The sequence below is a fragment of the Corythoichthys intestinalis genome, chromosome 15, assembly GCF_030265065.1.
Source record: "Corythoichthys intestinalis isolate RoL2023-P3 chromosome 15, ASM3026506v1, whole genome shotgun sequence".
NCBI lineage: Eukaryota > Metazoa > Chordata > Actinopteri > Syngnathiformes > Syngnathidae > Corythoichthys > Corythoichthys intestinalis.
In genome coordinates, this window is record NC_080409.1 from 5,286,417 (window position 1) to 5,302,948 (window position 16,532).

At 41.4% G+C, this 16,532-nt stretch overlaps 1 protein-coding gene across 4 annotated transcripts in view; it reads right to left on the reverse strand.

Annotated features, from left to right (window-relative positions):
• The window catches only part of ubr1 (ubiquitin protein ligase E3 component n-recognin 1), a 112,559-nt gene that overhangs the window by 4,786 nt on the left and 91,241 nt on the right, over window positions 1-16,532 (reverse strand). For all 4 annotated transcript variants that reach the window (XM_057858761.1, XM_057858762.1, XM_057858760.1 and 1 more), the window contains 7 exons: window positions 14,803-14,890; window positions 14,381-14,517; window positions 11,194-11,302; window positions 11,003-11,059; window positions 10,863-10,940; window positions 10,616-10,786; window positions 10,442-10,543 (listed from right to left, as the gene is read on the reverse strand). In XM_057858761.1, the coding sequence (XP_057714744.1) occupies window positions 10,442-10,543; window positions 10,616-10,786; window positions 10,863-10,940; window positions 11,003-11,059; window positions 11,194-11,302; window positions 14,381-14,517; window positions 14,803-14,890 (742 nt within the window). The remainder of the gene's footprint in view (window positions 1-10,441; window positions 10,544-10,615; window positions 10,787-10,862; window positions 10,941-11,002; window positions 11,060-11,193; window positions 11,303-14,380; window positions 14,518-14,802; window positions 14,891-16,532) is intronic.

Sequence of the window (16,532 nt, forward strand, 5' to 3'; positions counted from 1 at the left end):
AGTCTAAATCTTTAATCCTGAAATCAGATCATATAAAACGCATTACGGAGCAAATTATACAAAATCTAAATTATAAAATATACAGTATGTCCCATTTGCATTAAGCAGAGAACAGATGTACAGCATAAAATATGAATTTACAGGCATAGTATAAATTCCATTCACTTAACTATTATGTGTTAGATAAATACAGTGGGGAGAACAAGTATTTGATACACTGCCGATTTTGCTGGTTTTCCCACTTGCAAGCCATGTAGAGGTCTGTAATTTGTATCATAAGTTCTCTTCAACTGTGAGGGACGGAATCTAATACAAAAATCCAGAAAATCACATTGTATAATTTTTAAATGATAAATTTGTATTTAACTGCATAAAATAAGTATTTGATACATTACCAACTACTAAATATTTCGGCTCTTAGTTCTTTTTTTAAGAACCCCTCCTGTTCTCCACTCATTACCGGAAGTAACTGCACCTGTTTGAACTTGTTATCTGTATAAAAGACACCTGTTCACATGCTCAAACAAACTCCAACCTCTCCACAATGGTCAAGACCAAAGAGCTGTGTAAGGACATAAGGGGTAAAATAATAGACCTGCACAAGGCTGGGATGGGCTACAGGAAAATAAGCAAGCAGCTTGGTGAGAAGGTAACAACTGTTGGAGCGATTATTAGAAAATGGAAGAAGTTCAAGTTGATGGTCAATCTGCCTCGTTCTGGGGCTCCATGCAAAATCTTACCTCGTGGGGCATCACTGATCATGAGGAAGGTGAGGGATCAGCCCAGAACTACATGGCAGGACCTGGTCAATGACCTGAAGAGAGCTGGAACCACAGTCTCGAAGAAAACCATCGGAAACACATTACGCCGTCATGGATTAAAATCCTACAGCGCACGCAAGGTCCCGCTGCTGAAGCCAGTGCATGTCCAGACACGTCTGAAGTTTGCCACTGACCATCTAGATGATCCAGAGGAGCAATGGGAGAAGGTCATGTGGTCGGATGAGACCAAAATTGAACTTTTTGGTCTAAACTCGGCTTGTCGTGTTTGGTGGAAAAAGAAGGATGAGTACAACCCCAAGAACACCATCCCAACCGTGAAACATGGAGGAGGAAACATCATTTTTTGGGGCTGCTTCTCTGCCAAGGGTACAGGACGACTGCCACCGTATTGAGGGGAGGATGGATGGGGCTATGTATCGCCAGATCTTGGCTGACAACCTCCTTCCTTCAGTGAAAGCCCTGAAGATGGGTCGTGGCTGGGTCTTCCAGCATGACAACGACCCAATGCACACAGCCAAGGCAACTAAAGAGTGGCTCCGTAACAAGCATCTTAAGGTCTGAACCCGATAGAAAATCTATGGAGGGAGCTGAAAGTCCGTGTTGCCCGGCAGCAGCCCCGAAACCTGAAGGCTCTGGAGAAGATCTGCATGGAGGAGTGGGCCAAAATCCCTGCTGCAGTGTGTGCAAACCTTGTCAAGGATTACAGGAAACGTTTGGTGTTTGTCATAGCAAACAAAGGTTTTCTTTACCAAATATTAAGTTCGATTTTTGTGATGTATCAAATATTTATTTCATGCAATTAAATGCAAATTTATTATTTAAAAATCATACAACGTGATTTTCTGTTTTTTTGTATTAGATTCCGTCCCTCACAGTTGAAGAGAACTCATGATACACATTATAGACCTCTACATGCTTTGCAAGTCGGAAAACCAGCAAAATCGGCAGTGTATCAAATACTTGTTCCCCCCACTGTAGATTAGATAGATAGATAGATACATGTAGATAGAAAAAAAATGACAAGTCTTCAAAAATATTAACTGTAGTGATCATAACTTTATTTACATTCAACCAAAGCAATTAGTCCCATGGTCCTTAACTTCGATTGATAGGGCATCATACTGGATAAACAGAAGTACACCTGTAGGCTGTTTTATGAACGGGGGTGTGTACGAACAGCGCGGGAATTGGGGTACTTTCAAATGCGACCTGTAGCGGAGCTCTCCGGTTTGATAAACTCTCGATGGCTAAACAAATTTAACGACCTCCACAACAAGGCAAAACTCTTCCCTTTCTGTAATTATCGGAGAGTATAGAGGGGCCTTAAATAACTCGTTGTCAAAAATAACTGGTGACCATTCAAAACTTTACTAACAAAGCCCTGAACATGACTTGTATATGGAAGGCACTAGTTCATCACTCTAGTTACCTCATTGCTCGTGATTTTTTTTTTTTTTTTTAAATCGTTAACAAGCGCTTGGAAGGCACTAGTTCATCACTCTAGTTACCTCATTGCTCATGATTTTTTTTTTTTTTAAATCGTTAACAAGCGCTTTACAATGGGGCCTTAAATAACTTGTCACAACGCCAACTGGCGACAATTAGGATCCCAACTGACGTTCGCTAACTTTACTAGCAAAGCCCTGTGTGAAAGGCGCTAGTTAGCCGTTCCGCAGTTAGAGCTACCTCGAGTAACTGCGTTCTACGAGGCGGTGAAATATCGAGGACTATCTGAAGTCAGTTATCAAGAAATTAAGCGAATACTTATGTTATAGACACCATTACAAGTGCAGGATTTGATTGAATGATTTATGAAGACTGTTATAGGCCATCACTCAAACTTTTAGCTTTAAGAAGTTTTTGACATTAATCCCTGACCTTGCCGCAATTTCCAACGGGTCCGGTGTTCGGCCATTCCTTACTATGTGGCGAAACGTCTACACAATGCTCAGCGCGCTGGCGCAACCATCCGCACGCATGCGCACATTGTTAGAAGCGGCGAGTACTCACTATTTTTGTTTTTATTTAGTTATTTAGAACCTTTTCACTGCCTCAAAGATACTTTTTCATTGTATTACCCTCAAATACTTTTAACCATTGTTTTTTTGTGTTAGCTTTGAAGCAGTTGACCACACAAATCACCTACGTATTTAAACCGTTCTTATTTGATATAAGTACATTTAAGTATTTTCTTAAGGCATTTTTTTAGTACGTTCTGCCTGTACGCATCGAAACAAAACAAGTTTAGAGCGCACGGTAGTACTTTAGGTGTCAAATTCGACTAATATAGACGTTTCGCCGATGTAGGAGATTTTGGCAGAACACCGGGCGAGAAGCTGGGATGGAGAGGGGTTCGGCCTCTTCATTGCTGATTCGTGATAACTGTGCTCCCGTCTCTCACGCTTGTCAGTCATTTGTTGTCACGAGAAGAGAGTGGCTGTGATAGGTCTAGGTCATAGGACTAGAGTGTAGTTTTGAGCATGGACTACGGTTTTGAAGTTAACGGTTTCACTCGCTCGTTGACATGCCCCCCCCACAATTTTTTTTCTCCTCGGATCAACGTGATTCAGAAGAATGGCCCATTTTGATTTCAAAACGGCAAAATTTCACTAAAAGGTGACAAGTTTGCTTACCTTGTACATAAAATGTTCTCTGGTTTTGATTGCCCAAAAAGGCAGAGGTAAACAAAGTTATTAATATTATAACCATAGACTTCATAATGGTATTGACAGGTCAGATCGGTCATGCACTGCGCTTCGCCTTCAAGTAGGCCCACACCAAGAGGGGCTACTCATAAACACACGCACGCAGCGATCTAACGCCGGATTTCTGTTGAAAAAGTACGAAAGCTATACCGCGTACAAACAGAAAGGATTGTCTCAGGAGTAATTTGTTGGAGGATTCAAGGTAATTATATTTTTTGTACTGTGCATGCATTTTGAAACGTTTTGACGCCGCTACCGCATTGGCATCATAGTTCGCAATATTTACGTAAGATAAATGCTAACTGTACGTTTTAGTTTTTTTTTTGCTTTTAACCAAGAATCGAGACGGTTTTACGGCCATATCTATAAAGAATTCAGGGATTTAAGCATTTGTTCACAAGAATTTTCACCGGAAAAGCTCTGTTTACATCAGGCGGCGGCTAGCAACATTTAGTAACAGACTGGCATTGTACTTCGACATATTTACGTAAAACAAATGCTAAGTGCACTGTTTTTTTCCCCCGCTTTTAACCAAGAATCAAGACTGTTTTACGTCCATATCTATAAAGAATTCAGGGATTTAAGCATTTATTCACAAGAATTTTCAACAAAAAAAGCTCTTAGTCTGCGATTCTACTCAGTCAGTTTTGACAGCCTCGCTAACAATGCAGGCCCCCTATTGATCGGCCCTGCACCCCGTCATTACATGATGAAGTCTATGATTATAACACAAAATACAAACACGAAACCATTGTTGTGTTCGTCAACAGTGACTATAACGAAAATATTTTGTTAATGAACAATTTTTTCATGATAACGTGACGATAACGAGCTAAAAACGTGTCTTGAGAGTAAAACACAACACGAATGACAGTTTTCGCCTGACGGGACGACAAGACGAAAATGCACCATAGCTTGCGTTACATGTTCACGAATTGGGACATTTTCTTATTGTACGTGTAGTACAATAAGTAGTACTGCATCGTAGCAGCGACTGGTGGTTAACTCATTTACTTCCAAAGACTTATAAACAGTCATGTACTTCAAGCCAATTCTGCTCCGTGCTTGCTTGTTTGTTTGAAACACATGGTAAGATCTGTTATCTTGGCAAGAGCGGAAAACACACACACAAGGCCGAAAAGCAGTTTGTGCTTTTAAATAAACTTCTGCATTTTAAAGGGAACCTCAGACTTAAAAAGTTGTAGGCTCCAATAAACCACAATTGTTTTCTTTTACTAAAATATGTCATTAACACATAAAACATATTGCTATTGATTTAAAAATCTATAATATTTAGTACATGTTTTGACCTACGGAGGGTGCCGTTTTATGGACGCTCGGGGTGATGATGTAAATTTTCACTGTCACTCGACGAGTTCTACCGTGTTACTGCAATTCCTTCTACGCGGCGAGACGTCCAACACATGTGCATATTGGTTAAATGCGGTGAGTACTTACTATTTGTGTTTTTATTGAGTCTTTTATTACCTTGTCATTGCCTCAAAATACTCTTTGCGTGTGTTTCCCTCGCATACTTTTAAGCATTACAGCAGATTGTTGATCTGTTGACCACATTAGTCACGTAGCGTATTTAAACCACCCTTATTTGATATTATTACGATCAAGTATTTTCTTAAGGCATCCTTATGTCTGTATGCATCTAAACAAGCTGATAGGGCACGGTAGGACTTTGGGTGTCAAATTTGCCTCTTGTAGCACGTTTTGCCAGTGTAGCACGTTTTGGCAGAACACCAACATCATCCATTCATGTTCAATGTTCATTCCAAGGTGTTGGATACCTTTATTTATTTTGGGAATAAAACCTTTGAATTGTACGAGTGTTGCACCAATACCATTTATATACTGATACCACTTTGTTTGAAATATATATATATATATATATATATATATATATATATATATATATACAGTGCCTTGCAAAAGTATTCGGCCCCCTTTAATCTTGCAACCTATCGCCACATTTCAGGCTTCAAACATAAAGATATGAAATTGAATTTTTTTGTCAAGAATCAACAACAAGTGGGACACAATCGTGAGGTGGAACAACATTTATTGGATAATTTAAACTTTTTTAACAAATAAAAAACTGAAAAGTGGGGCGTGCAATATTATTCGGCCCCTTTACTTTCAGTGCAGCAAACTCACTCCAGAAGTTCAGTGAGGATCTCTGAATGATCCAATGTTGTCCTAAATGACCGATGATGATAAATAGAATCCACCTGTGTGTAATCAAGTCTCCGTATAAATGCACCTGCTCTGTGATAATCTCAGGGTTCTGTCTAAAGTGCAGAGAGCATTATGAAAACCAAGGAACACACCAGGCAGGTCCGAGATACTGTTGTGGAGAAGTTTAAAGCCGGATTTGGATACAAAAAGATTTCCCAAGCTTTAAACATCTCAAGGAGCACTGTGCAAGCCATCATATTGAAATGGAAGGAGCATCAGACCACTGCAAATCTACCAAGACCCGGCCGTCCTTCCAAACTTTCTTCTCAAACAAGGAGGAAACTGATCAGAGATGCAGCCAAGAGGCCCATGATCACTCTGGATGAACTGCAGAGATCTACAGCTGAGGTGGGACAGTCTGTCCATAGGACAACAATCAGTAGTACACTGCACAAATCTGGCCTTTATGGAAGAGTGGCAAGAAGAAAGCCATTTCTCAAAGATATCCATAAAAAGTCTCGTTTAAAGTTTGCCACAAGCCACCTGGGAGACACACCAAACATGTGGAAGAAGGTGCTCTGGTCAGATGAAACCAAAATTGAACTTTTTGGCCACAATGCAAAACGATATGTTTGGCGTAAAAGCAACACAGCTCATCACCCTGAACACACCATCCCCCCTGTCAAACATGGTGGTGGCAGCATCATGGTTTGGGCCTGCTTTTCTTCAGCAGGGACAGGGAAGATGGTTAAAATTGACGGGAAGATGGATGCAGCCAAATACAGGAACATTCTGGAAGAAAACCTGTTGGTATCTGCACAAGACCTGAGACTGGGACGGAGATTTATCTTCCAACAGGACAATGATCCAAAACATAAAGCCAAATCTACAATGGAATGGTTCAAAAATAAACGTATCCAGGTGTTAGAATGGCCAAGTCAAAGTCCAGACCTGAATCCAATCGAGAATCTGTGGAAAGAGCTGAAGACTGCTGTTCACAAACACTCTCCATCCAACCTCACTGAGCTCGAGCTGTTTTGCAAGGAAGAATGGGCAAGAATGTCAGTCTCTCGATGTGCAAAACTGATAGAAACATACCCCAAGCGACTTGCAGCTGTAATTGGAGCAAAAGGTGGCGCTACAAAGTATTAACGCAAGGGGGCCGAATAATATTGCACGCCCCACTTTTCAGTTTTTTATTTGTTAAAAAAGTTTAAATTATCCAATAAATTTTGTTCCACTTCACGATTGTGTCCCACTTGTTGTTGATTCTTGACAAAAAATTAAAATTTTATATCTTTATGTTTGAAGCCTGAAATGTGGCGAAAGGTTGCAAGGTTGAAGGGGGCCGAATACTTTTGCAAGGCACTGTATATATATACAGTATATATACAGTGGGGAAAATAAGTATTTAGTCAACCACCAATTGTGCAAGTTCTCCTACTTGAAAAGATTAGAGAGGACTGTAATTGTCAACATGGGTAAACCTCAACCATGAGAGACAAAATGTAGTAAAAAAAAAAAAAAAAACTGAAAATCACATTGTTTGATTTTTAAAGAATTTATTTGCAAATCATGGTGGAAAATAAGTATTTGGTCAATACCAAAAGTTCATCTCAATACTTTGTTATGTACCCTTTCCTGGCAATAACGGAGGCCATACGTTTTCTGTAACTCTTCACTCTTCGCTTGGTGTAAAGAAATCAACTGTGGGAGCAATTATTAGAAAATGGAAGACATACAAGACCACTGATAATCTCCCTCGATCTAGGGCTCCATGCAAGATCTCACCCCGTAGTGTCAAAATGATGACAACGGTGAGCAAAAATCCCAGAACCACACCGGGGGACCTAGTGAATGACCTACAGAGAGCTGGGACCACAGTAACAAAGGCTACTGTCAGTAACACAATGCGCCGCTAGGGACTCAAATCCTGCACTGCCAGACGTGTCCCCCTGCTGAAGCCAGTACACATCCAAGCCCGTCTGCGGTTCGCTAGTGAGCATTTTGATGATCCAGAAGAGGACTGGGAGAATGTGTTATGGTCAGATGAAACCAAAATAGAACTTCTTGGTAAAAACATAGGCTCTCATGTTTGGAGGAGAAAGAATACTGAATTGCATCCGAAGAACACCATACCCACTGTGAAGCATGGGGGTGAAAACATCAAGCTTTGGGGCTGTTTTTCTGCAAAGGGACCAGGACGACTGATCTGTGTAAAGGAAAGAATGAATGGGGCCATGTTATCGAGACATTTTGAGTGAAAATCTCCCTCCATCAGCAAAGGCATTGAAGATGAGACGTGGCTGGGTCTTTCAGCATGACAATGATCCCAAACACACAGCCAGGGCAACAAAGGAGTGGCTTCGTAAGAAGCATTTCAAGGTCCTGGAGTGGCCTAGCCAGTCTCTAGATCTCAACTCCATAGAAAATCTGTGGAGGGAGTTGAAAGTCCGTGTTGCCCAACGACAGCCCCAAAACATCACTGCTCTAGAGGAGATCTGCATGGAGGAATGGGCCAAAATACCAGCAACAGTGTGTGAAAAGCTTGTGAAGAGTTACAGAAAACTATTGGCCTCCGTTATTGCCAACAAAGGGTACATAGCAAAGTACTGAGATGAACTTTTGGTATTGACAAAATACTTATTTTCCACCATGATTTGCAAATAAATTCTTTAAAAATCAAACAATGTGATTTTCTGGGTTTTTATTCCACATTCTGTCTCTCATGGTTGAGGTTTACCCATGTTGACAATTACAGGCCTCTCTAATATTTTCAAGTGGGAGAACTTGCTCAATTAGTGGTTGACTAAATACTTATTTTCCCCACTGTATCTCTTTTTTTGGCGTGCCCGTCCAGACTGCCTTTGTCCATTGAGACTGTTCAAGTATCACACATGCGCACTAATTCGCAGTCCGAGATACGCTCAGCAAAGAGACCCGCATGCGCAGAAGCATTAAAACAAATTACACATGCTAGCTGTATGTCATTCCAGGGTGATCATATTTTGACTTCCAAAAAGAGGACACAAATAACAGACATCAATAATCCCCGATTAGTCTTATATTCAAAGTTTATATGGACTGACAGAATGCAATGACGCACACACGAGCCTTGATTTGTGTGCGTGAAATGACGTGGGTGCGTCAGTTTGCCCCGACTCGGCCATGTGTGCAATAATGAAATATTGCTCATTCGGCGCACAGAATGAAAATTGAAAATTGTAAGGCTTATTCTTTTCTTCATTTTATTTATTTTATGACTGTGGTCGCTAATGCCTACTTCCTCCGTGCCTCTTGCTCTTTGCTGACGTAATTGCTGCATGAATTCAGATTTGGAGTCTTGACATTTCAGACTGCCAGTCGCGTTCTGAAAAAATGTGGCCCAGATCGGATTTGAACCACATACGAAAGTGAATCAGATCGAATTTGAAATGGTCCACTTCTATGCGCCTTGTCCCATTCAGACCGTCAAGTTAATGCCTGACTCGAGTCAGGAAAAACACGAAAAAATCGGATTCGTGCATTAAGACCTGTAGTATGAACCTAGCCTAATTGACCTTTTCTCTTGGAAGCAGTTGCTGCTGTTGTAGCCTCAAACTCTTTGTGTTCGTTCACGTTTCGTCTTCAAATGTTTTATCGCGGTATTGAAGCAGGCCGATTTAACTCCACCTCTCAAAACTTTGAGGACGCAAATCTTGCATGCAGTTATTGTATTGCGGAGATTATAAACTGAAATATGTCCAGGCCGCCGACATTTTTGTCTCGTAGTTTGTTTTTCTTACATATGAAAAAGCTACCCCGGCATTGGTTAAGAGCGGCTATTGGCACGCTCTTACTGGTCCGGAGCTGGCCAATAGCGATAGCTGCCTAGCATGCAAAGTGATCACGTGTCATTACATAACAGAGTGTAGTGAGCATCAGGAGAAAAAAAGGCTGCGGTCGTGTGATAATACTGGACCGGTAAATGGTATTGGTGCCCTCTTTGGTGATACTCGCCAATTTGCCTGGCACGGCCAGACTGTTCTCCCAGTGTTTTTCAAACACTGAGAAAATAGTCTGGGACCCATGCCGTTAACGGCCTCTCGAGGAAGTACAAAATCAATTGACAAATCAGATTTGTTTATTTGCGTGACGTGTTCTTAACGAGCAACGTCATTCTTCCGCGTCGGAAGTCGTCTCCACAACAACACAGATGGCGAACAGGAGAGCCGAAAATATGTTCCAATCCACGGTAAAATCAGTTTTAAATTACCAAAAACACATCGACACAAGTCATTGACAACAGTCTGTCTTGCACTAGCCATGTTGAATAAACTCCACTCTCCTCGTATGTTTACTTCCGCGCGCAAGTCCCTCGTCCCACCCCTCGCTGATTGGTCCACTCCGCTGTCTGTTTGCTGTGGCTTGCTCTGCACTGGAAATTTTATCTGCTTAATAGTGGCCAAACTCAATAGCTGGAACAGCTGTGAGTCTGGAGTACCAGGCTACTCGCCAATACCCTATTTTGGGCCGGATCGGCCCCCCCTGTCGATGCTGGTATTGGTGCATCTTTAAATTTTACGGAATTAAAACGTTTTTAGTATTCATCAACTGAAACTAGACGAAATTTTCCTGAGTATTCGCCGACGAAAATTACCTAGATGAAGACAAACGCATTGTGAAACCACTAAAATATGACTAGAACTAAAAAGTATTTTGTTTAAAAGACGATAATAAAAATAAATGGCTTCCAAAAACAACACAGCAGCAAAAAGGAATCATTACCCAAGATGAGGATCAGTCTCGCCGTAGTCATCCAAATATGGAGCAGGATATGTGCTTCCTCGGGTCTTACTGGCCATCAGTACAATTTCACACTCTCTTACCCTGTTAGCATTTAGAAATGAGATGAGGCTAAAAAACTGACAGAAATTGAAGGAAAGATATTTTGAAACAGACCTGAGAAACATGCCCACTCCTGCGCCACAGGTGGCAGCATGTGCGGTGCAGGCACCCACATCTTCTCCCTCTAGCTGACTGTAGCAGCAGGAGCTCTGAGAGCACAGCATGGTGCCGCAGAACAGGCACAAAGTGGGATGCTTTCTTTCATCGTCCGCAGACTTGGGACATCTGAGGGTAAGCGCGAGACATGACAGCCAAAAGTCAAAACCTTTTTCTTGAAATGCAGGACGCATACTGCACTTACTTAAAATGGCTGGCTTGATTGAGCAAAGTGCTATAATCCTCCGGAAGGTCAATTAGTTGATTTCTCGTCCTGGGATATCTGTTGAATGAGGTCTTATTACCTGAATAGGTTTTACACTATCAATAAAATAAATCAACTACCTGACTGTCTGGATTTTGCCTCTCAGAGCTTTGGTTATTGCTGGACTGCTGCACCACCTTAACGCAACAATATGTCTATTCATTCATTTATGTTGATTAACTCATTGGCTGTCATTGATGGTGATAGAATGAAATGGACATCTACCACCGTCAATGGGAAAGTTAAAACACTGTTATTATGAAACACCCACCTATGCAGTAGTGGTGCCACAGTGTCTTTGTGCTCCTGGAAGAGCTGGAACACATTGGAGGGAAGTGCCAAGTAACTGCATAACGCCTCCATCTGGCCTCGACAAGAAACTGCAACAGACGAAGTGTAAAAATGGTTCTATTTAAAGTTGTCCAATGTTATTGGGTAGCCAATAAGATCGGCCAATAAAAGCACTTTAAGATGATATCGGATAATGGATGGCCTGATCGCATATTTTTGCACCCGAGTCGGAGTCACCTGATTTTGAGAATCTGCCAATAGAGTCCCGATCCGATACAAAGTTCTTTGGAACTTTTGTTTAAAAAAAACTAACATGTTAATGTCCTACCGTGCCGCCTTCATAATGCGAATTATTTTTCAACAAGAATAACGTAGAAAAATGCTTGTCTTTATTAAATACTTCATTGAGTGAGTCCACTCACACTGCTGAGAACAGCCGCTCACTTACACAATGAGTTGCCACAGCACACTTATGCAAGTTTAAGAGCTACCAAGCTTCTATGGCAAGATCAAAGCTACAAACCTGTCAATCATCGTTAAGTTTAAGTACCAAACGCAAACTTGACAGTTTCGCTGTACTGCTTAGCAGGAGGGAGGGTGAGAGGCTGTGGCACTGTATGAGCATTAAGCGCAAAAACATATCCTTTTTCAATTAAAAACCTGGTCATCTAATAAATGGCCCGATCGGCCTGATTTCCGATCACGTGATCCGATTAGGACATCCCTAATATCGAATAATATTGACATCGGATTTTCATTATCGGTTTTGGGCCAATATGCATTTGGCAAAGCTGTCATGTCCTCTTATTGCCTGCCTGCGTTTCTGGTGTTTTTTTGCCCCCTGCTGGTGCTTAGGTGTAATTAGTTCCGCACATTCTGCTGACGTAATCATATGTCGACGCGATGTCATTTCGAATAGAGAGAGCTAAATGGACGAGCTAATGTTTGCGGCCAGTTCTTACCAGAGGTTGCGCTAGACTTTTTCGTTGTCTGTCATTTTGACTGACAGGGTCATAAAAATCCGGTCATAATCTATTTTTACCCGTCACTTAAATTTTTAAAATGACTATATCTTGATGCAGTCACTATATGTATATACACAATAATACAATAATACTTTATAATATAAAGTAACTAACATTAGTGCAGTCATGGATTACAGTAAGCAGGCCAGTGCTGTTTCCATATATATTTCTATTATATTATGTATATACAGGATATATATATATATATATTCCCCCCCCCAAGTGGGACCTTCCATGATCCTAATACATTTAATAATAAAATATTATATAATTCTATTATATATATATATATATATATATATATATATATATATATTTTTTTTTTATTATTATTATTAAATAAAAATGCACGTTGATACGACGCACATAAAGGAAACTTCAATTTTTTAAAAAAATCGTTAGAAAATTATATGGATTTACAATCCGCTAGCTTGTTGTTTCCTGTTGTCTTCCGAAATACACCTGGATGACGGCGCATCAAGTGTTCGTTCATAGCTTAGCAAAAAGAGTACACACACTGGTGGCACCCTCCATATTTTCCTTGAAATAATTTCAGTCTCTGGCTAGTCCGGTCCGCTTTATGCCACTTTCACCGTGTTACCAATTCTGCCCTTCTTGGTAATTGGTAGCGTTTTCAACTGCTCGCCGCAGTGAGGAGTGAACCGGCGATTCACTTGATTCGTTGTCATCCTTCATCCTCCACTGCATCAGTCCCTCTTTTTTCACCTCTTTTATCAACACCATCGTCGTTTTGGGGCTTTTTGAAGAAACTTCGGACACTCAGTTGCCTTGACATTTTTCCGAGTAAGGCCAACGACGTCATGCATCAAGAGAGACAATAGCTAATTAATATGCTTACTCGCCACCCTATGGTCTGGGGTGTGAATTGCAACCTGTCAAATTGACAGATGGACTTCAGTTTTTTCCGTCACCGTTTAAAAAAAAACGGTCAACGACGGAAAAAATTCGGTTAACGCGACCCCTGGTTCTTACCCTCTCACTACGTTGTTTGTGCTTGATACAAGCATCAATTGTAAGTTATATCATTCCTTTGTTTTATATCCATGAGTGTTGTGTAGTTGATGTGTATATTTCATTTTATTTGCATTTGTGATAAAATGTGGTTACATTATTTCATTGCTTGCAAGCTGTACTATCAGTATCTGTTTAAATTGACAACTAGTGTATACTTTGCTTTATTTTGTGACTTTATATCATATGGTTGACACAATGTTTTGTTCTTTTCAAGTTCACCTAAAGGTATCCGTGCTCTTGTCAAGAGAAAGAGAACCAATTCAACTTTACTCCAGCGTCTGACTTCTCACTAGAGCCTGATTTGTTTGCCATCTGTCCATTTGTGAACCCACACACACAGTAAGGAAAGAATAAGCACCTTATTGGCACTTTGCACTTGATCCCAAAAATAGATGTTTTTTTTCTCACTATTTTGATTTCAACAATTAATATAGTGGTGCAATATAGGCATTTTTCCCATAACTTCAACTGAAGATGTTCTATTATTTTTCACAGAACGTTTATTTTTGAAAACTCTGAAGCATCGAGCGGGGCATCACAATACAATTAGCCATAATATTTTACGTCCACGACCGCATTATATTTATATCAGATTTTTGCCTTCTTGCGTGAGAACAATTTTTTTTTTGTCTTTATGGGCCCAAAATGTTGTAATAATTTGTCAACGTGAAGAAAAAAACAGTTTGCACATGAAGGTTATGTTGTCCTGAAAAAGGGGTCCCAACCAAGTCATTGTGAACCATTATTTGAAATACAAAGGCAACATCAAAGGCTCGCAAAGTCGGACAAAACAGGCCTATACCTTAAAGGGTTAACCCTCGCAGTCAAGTAACTAGCATTGGCCACAAGCGCCCCTTGCTCTTCTGGTGTCGTTCTTCAGAATAAAATAACTAGTATACTTTTTTTTTTTGTAATATTGGAAATTAATCTTAAATTTACGCTATGCGAACTTATTACATTTTTTTTTTTTTTTTTTGTGAATGCCGGGGCATCCGTCATCACTATTCTGATCTGCGCTAGGTTTCATACCATTGTTAATAGCCAGATTTCACTGTACATTTGTACTATAGTTCCATTTCAATAGAAAACAAAATAAGTTCCACACACCTGAAGTACAATAAAGTTCCTCTGGTGGACGTACACCAGTAAGGCAGCTAAAAAATAGAGCAGTACAGCGCAAAAACGACTCAATTCCTGTTTTCACTCTTTCAGCTACAGAACTGCCTCCCACATCAGGAAGTCGCCTAAAAAGAAAAACAATAATCAGTACATGACAAAAGGCACATTACATAAATCATCACAAAAGCAGTGTGCACTATGAGAAAACCAAAATGCAGGAAATTAGGAGTAGTGTTCAATTAAGAGTAACATTGCATTGGCATTCCTTTTTAATGTAGATTGTCTCACAAACCTGATCAAATGACATTAAAGATGATCAAAAATAATAATGCAAGGTCGCCTTCGACAGCAGTGAAATCATGTCTTGTTGAACTGAAAATCACTCTAAAACAACAATTGCTCACTCGTACCTTCCAGTGTGCTGTGACACAAGAGTGTGTAGTTCTGCTGCTGCTCTTGCTTCCTCCGTTTCTTCATCACCAACCACCACAGGGAGGTCTGTACAGTATGGAATCATTTCAAACAAAAAATACTAGGATGGATTTGGTGCTGTATATAGACAGTGCCCAGGTTACGATGTCCTCGACCTACAAAGTTTCAACTTTACGACTCTTGTGCTTGTGCACCAGGAGTATCTTTGCCTTTTACCCCTCCTTTTATCACATTATGACTCCGAAGACGCAAGCTGGGTCAGCCAAAAGAAAAGCAATTACCGGTACCATGGAAGTAAAGCTTAACATCGGAAAAACTGTCAAGATAAAGGTCAGAGACACCGACGAACATTGGTAAAGCCATACTGCATACATTGCACTACTACACAATCCCATCACTATGTTGGGTAATGGACAACAGCAATAGGGGGGTAGGTGGGTCCCACACTTTTTCCTCTATGGCGTGGCTCCCGAGGGATGACCTCCTCTTCGCTTCGCTCTTTCCTCTGCCCGGGTATCCTCCTTGGGCTCTGGCGCGGGTCGCCGGCTCGGTGCCGGTGGGTCGACGGGGCGTCACCCACTCCGGGTGGGGATCCTGTCCTGGCCCAGGCCTATTGGACTGTGGGGGTCCCATGGTTTGGGCCAGGTGGGCACTCAATGGTGAGGGGTGCACCACCCTGAAAGACAGTTAATGGGTCGTGGACGGTCCGGGGGACCACCCTGGTACCCGGGGCCATGATGGCAGCCCCCTTGCTGGAGCTGCGGGAGGAGGGATGGGCTGTGTTGGCTCATCCCCCCAGTGGCCCTGGGGCAGCCCCCGCTCAGCATTTCCACTTGTCTGCAGGACTATCACACGTCTGATGGGATTAAGGCATGACTGGGTGCGATTACAGAAAGTAGAGAAACTATCGGTGCCAGGATTAGCAATCAGGCAGCATAGAATAGGATGTCAACATACAGTGTATCACAAAATTGAGTACACCCCTCGCATTCTGCAGATATTTAAGTATATCTTTTCATGGGACAACGCTGACAAAATGACACTTTGACACAATGACAAGTAGTCTGTGTGAAGCTTATATAATAGAGTGGATTCATTTTCGCCTCAAAATTACTCAAAATATAGCCATTAATATCTAAACCCCTGGCAACATGGAACATGGCAAAGAACTCTGAGGATCTTAAAAGACGTATCGTTGCGCTACATGAAGATGGCCAAGGCTACAAGAAGATTGCCAACACCCTGAAACTCAGCTGCAGCACAGTGGCTAAGATCATCCAGTGTTTTAAAAGAGCAGGGTCCACTCAGAACAAGCCTCGGGTTGGTCGCCCTAAGAAGCTGAGCGCACGTGCTGAGCGTCACATCCAAATGCTTTCTTTCAAAGATCGTCGCAGGAGTGCTGTCAGCATTGCTGAAGAGATTGAAGAGGTGGGGGGGTCAGCCTGTTAGTGCTCAGACTATAAGCCGCACTCTGCATCAAATTGGTGTGCATGGCTGTCACCACAGGAGGAAGCCTCTTCTGAAGACGGTACACAAGAAAGCCTGCAGACAGTTTGCTGAAGACATGTCAACAAAGTACATGGATTACTGGACCCATGTTTTATGGTCTGATGAGACAAAGATTAATTTGTTTGGTTCCGATGGTCTCAAGCATGTGTGGCGGTGACCAGGTGAGGAGTACAAAGATAAGTGTGTCATGCCTACAGTC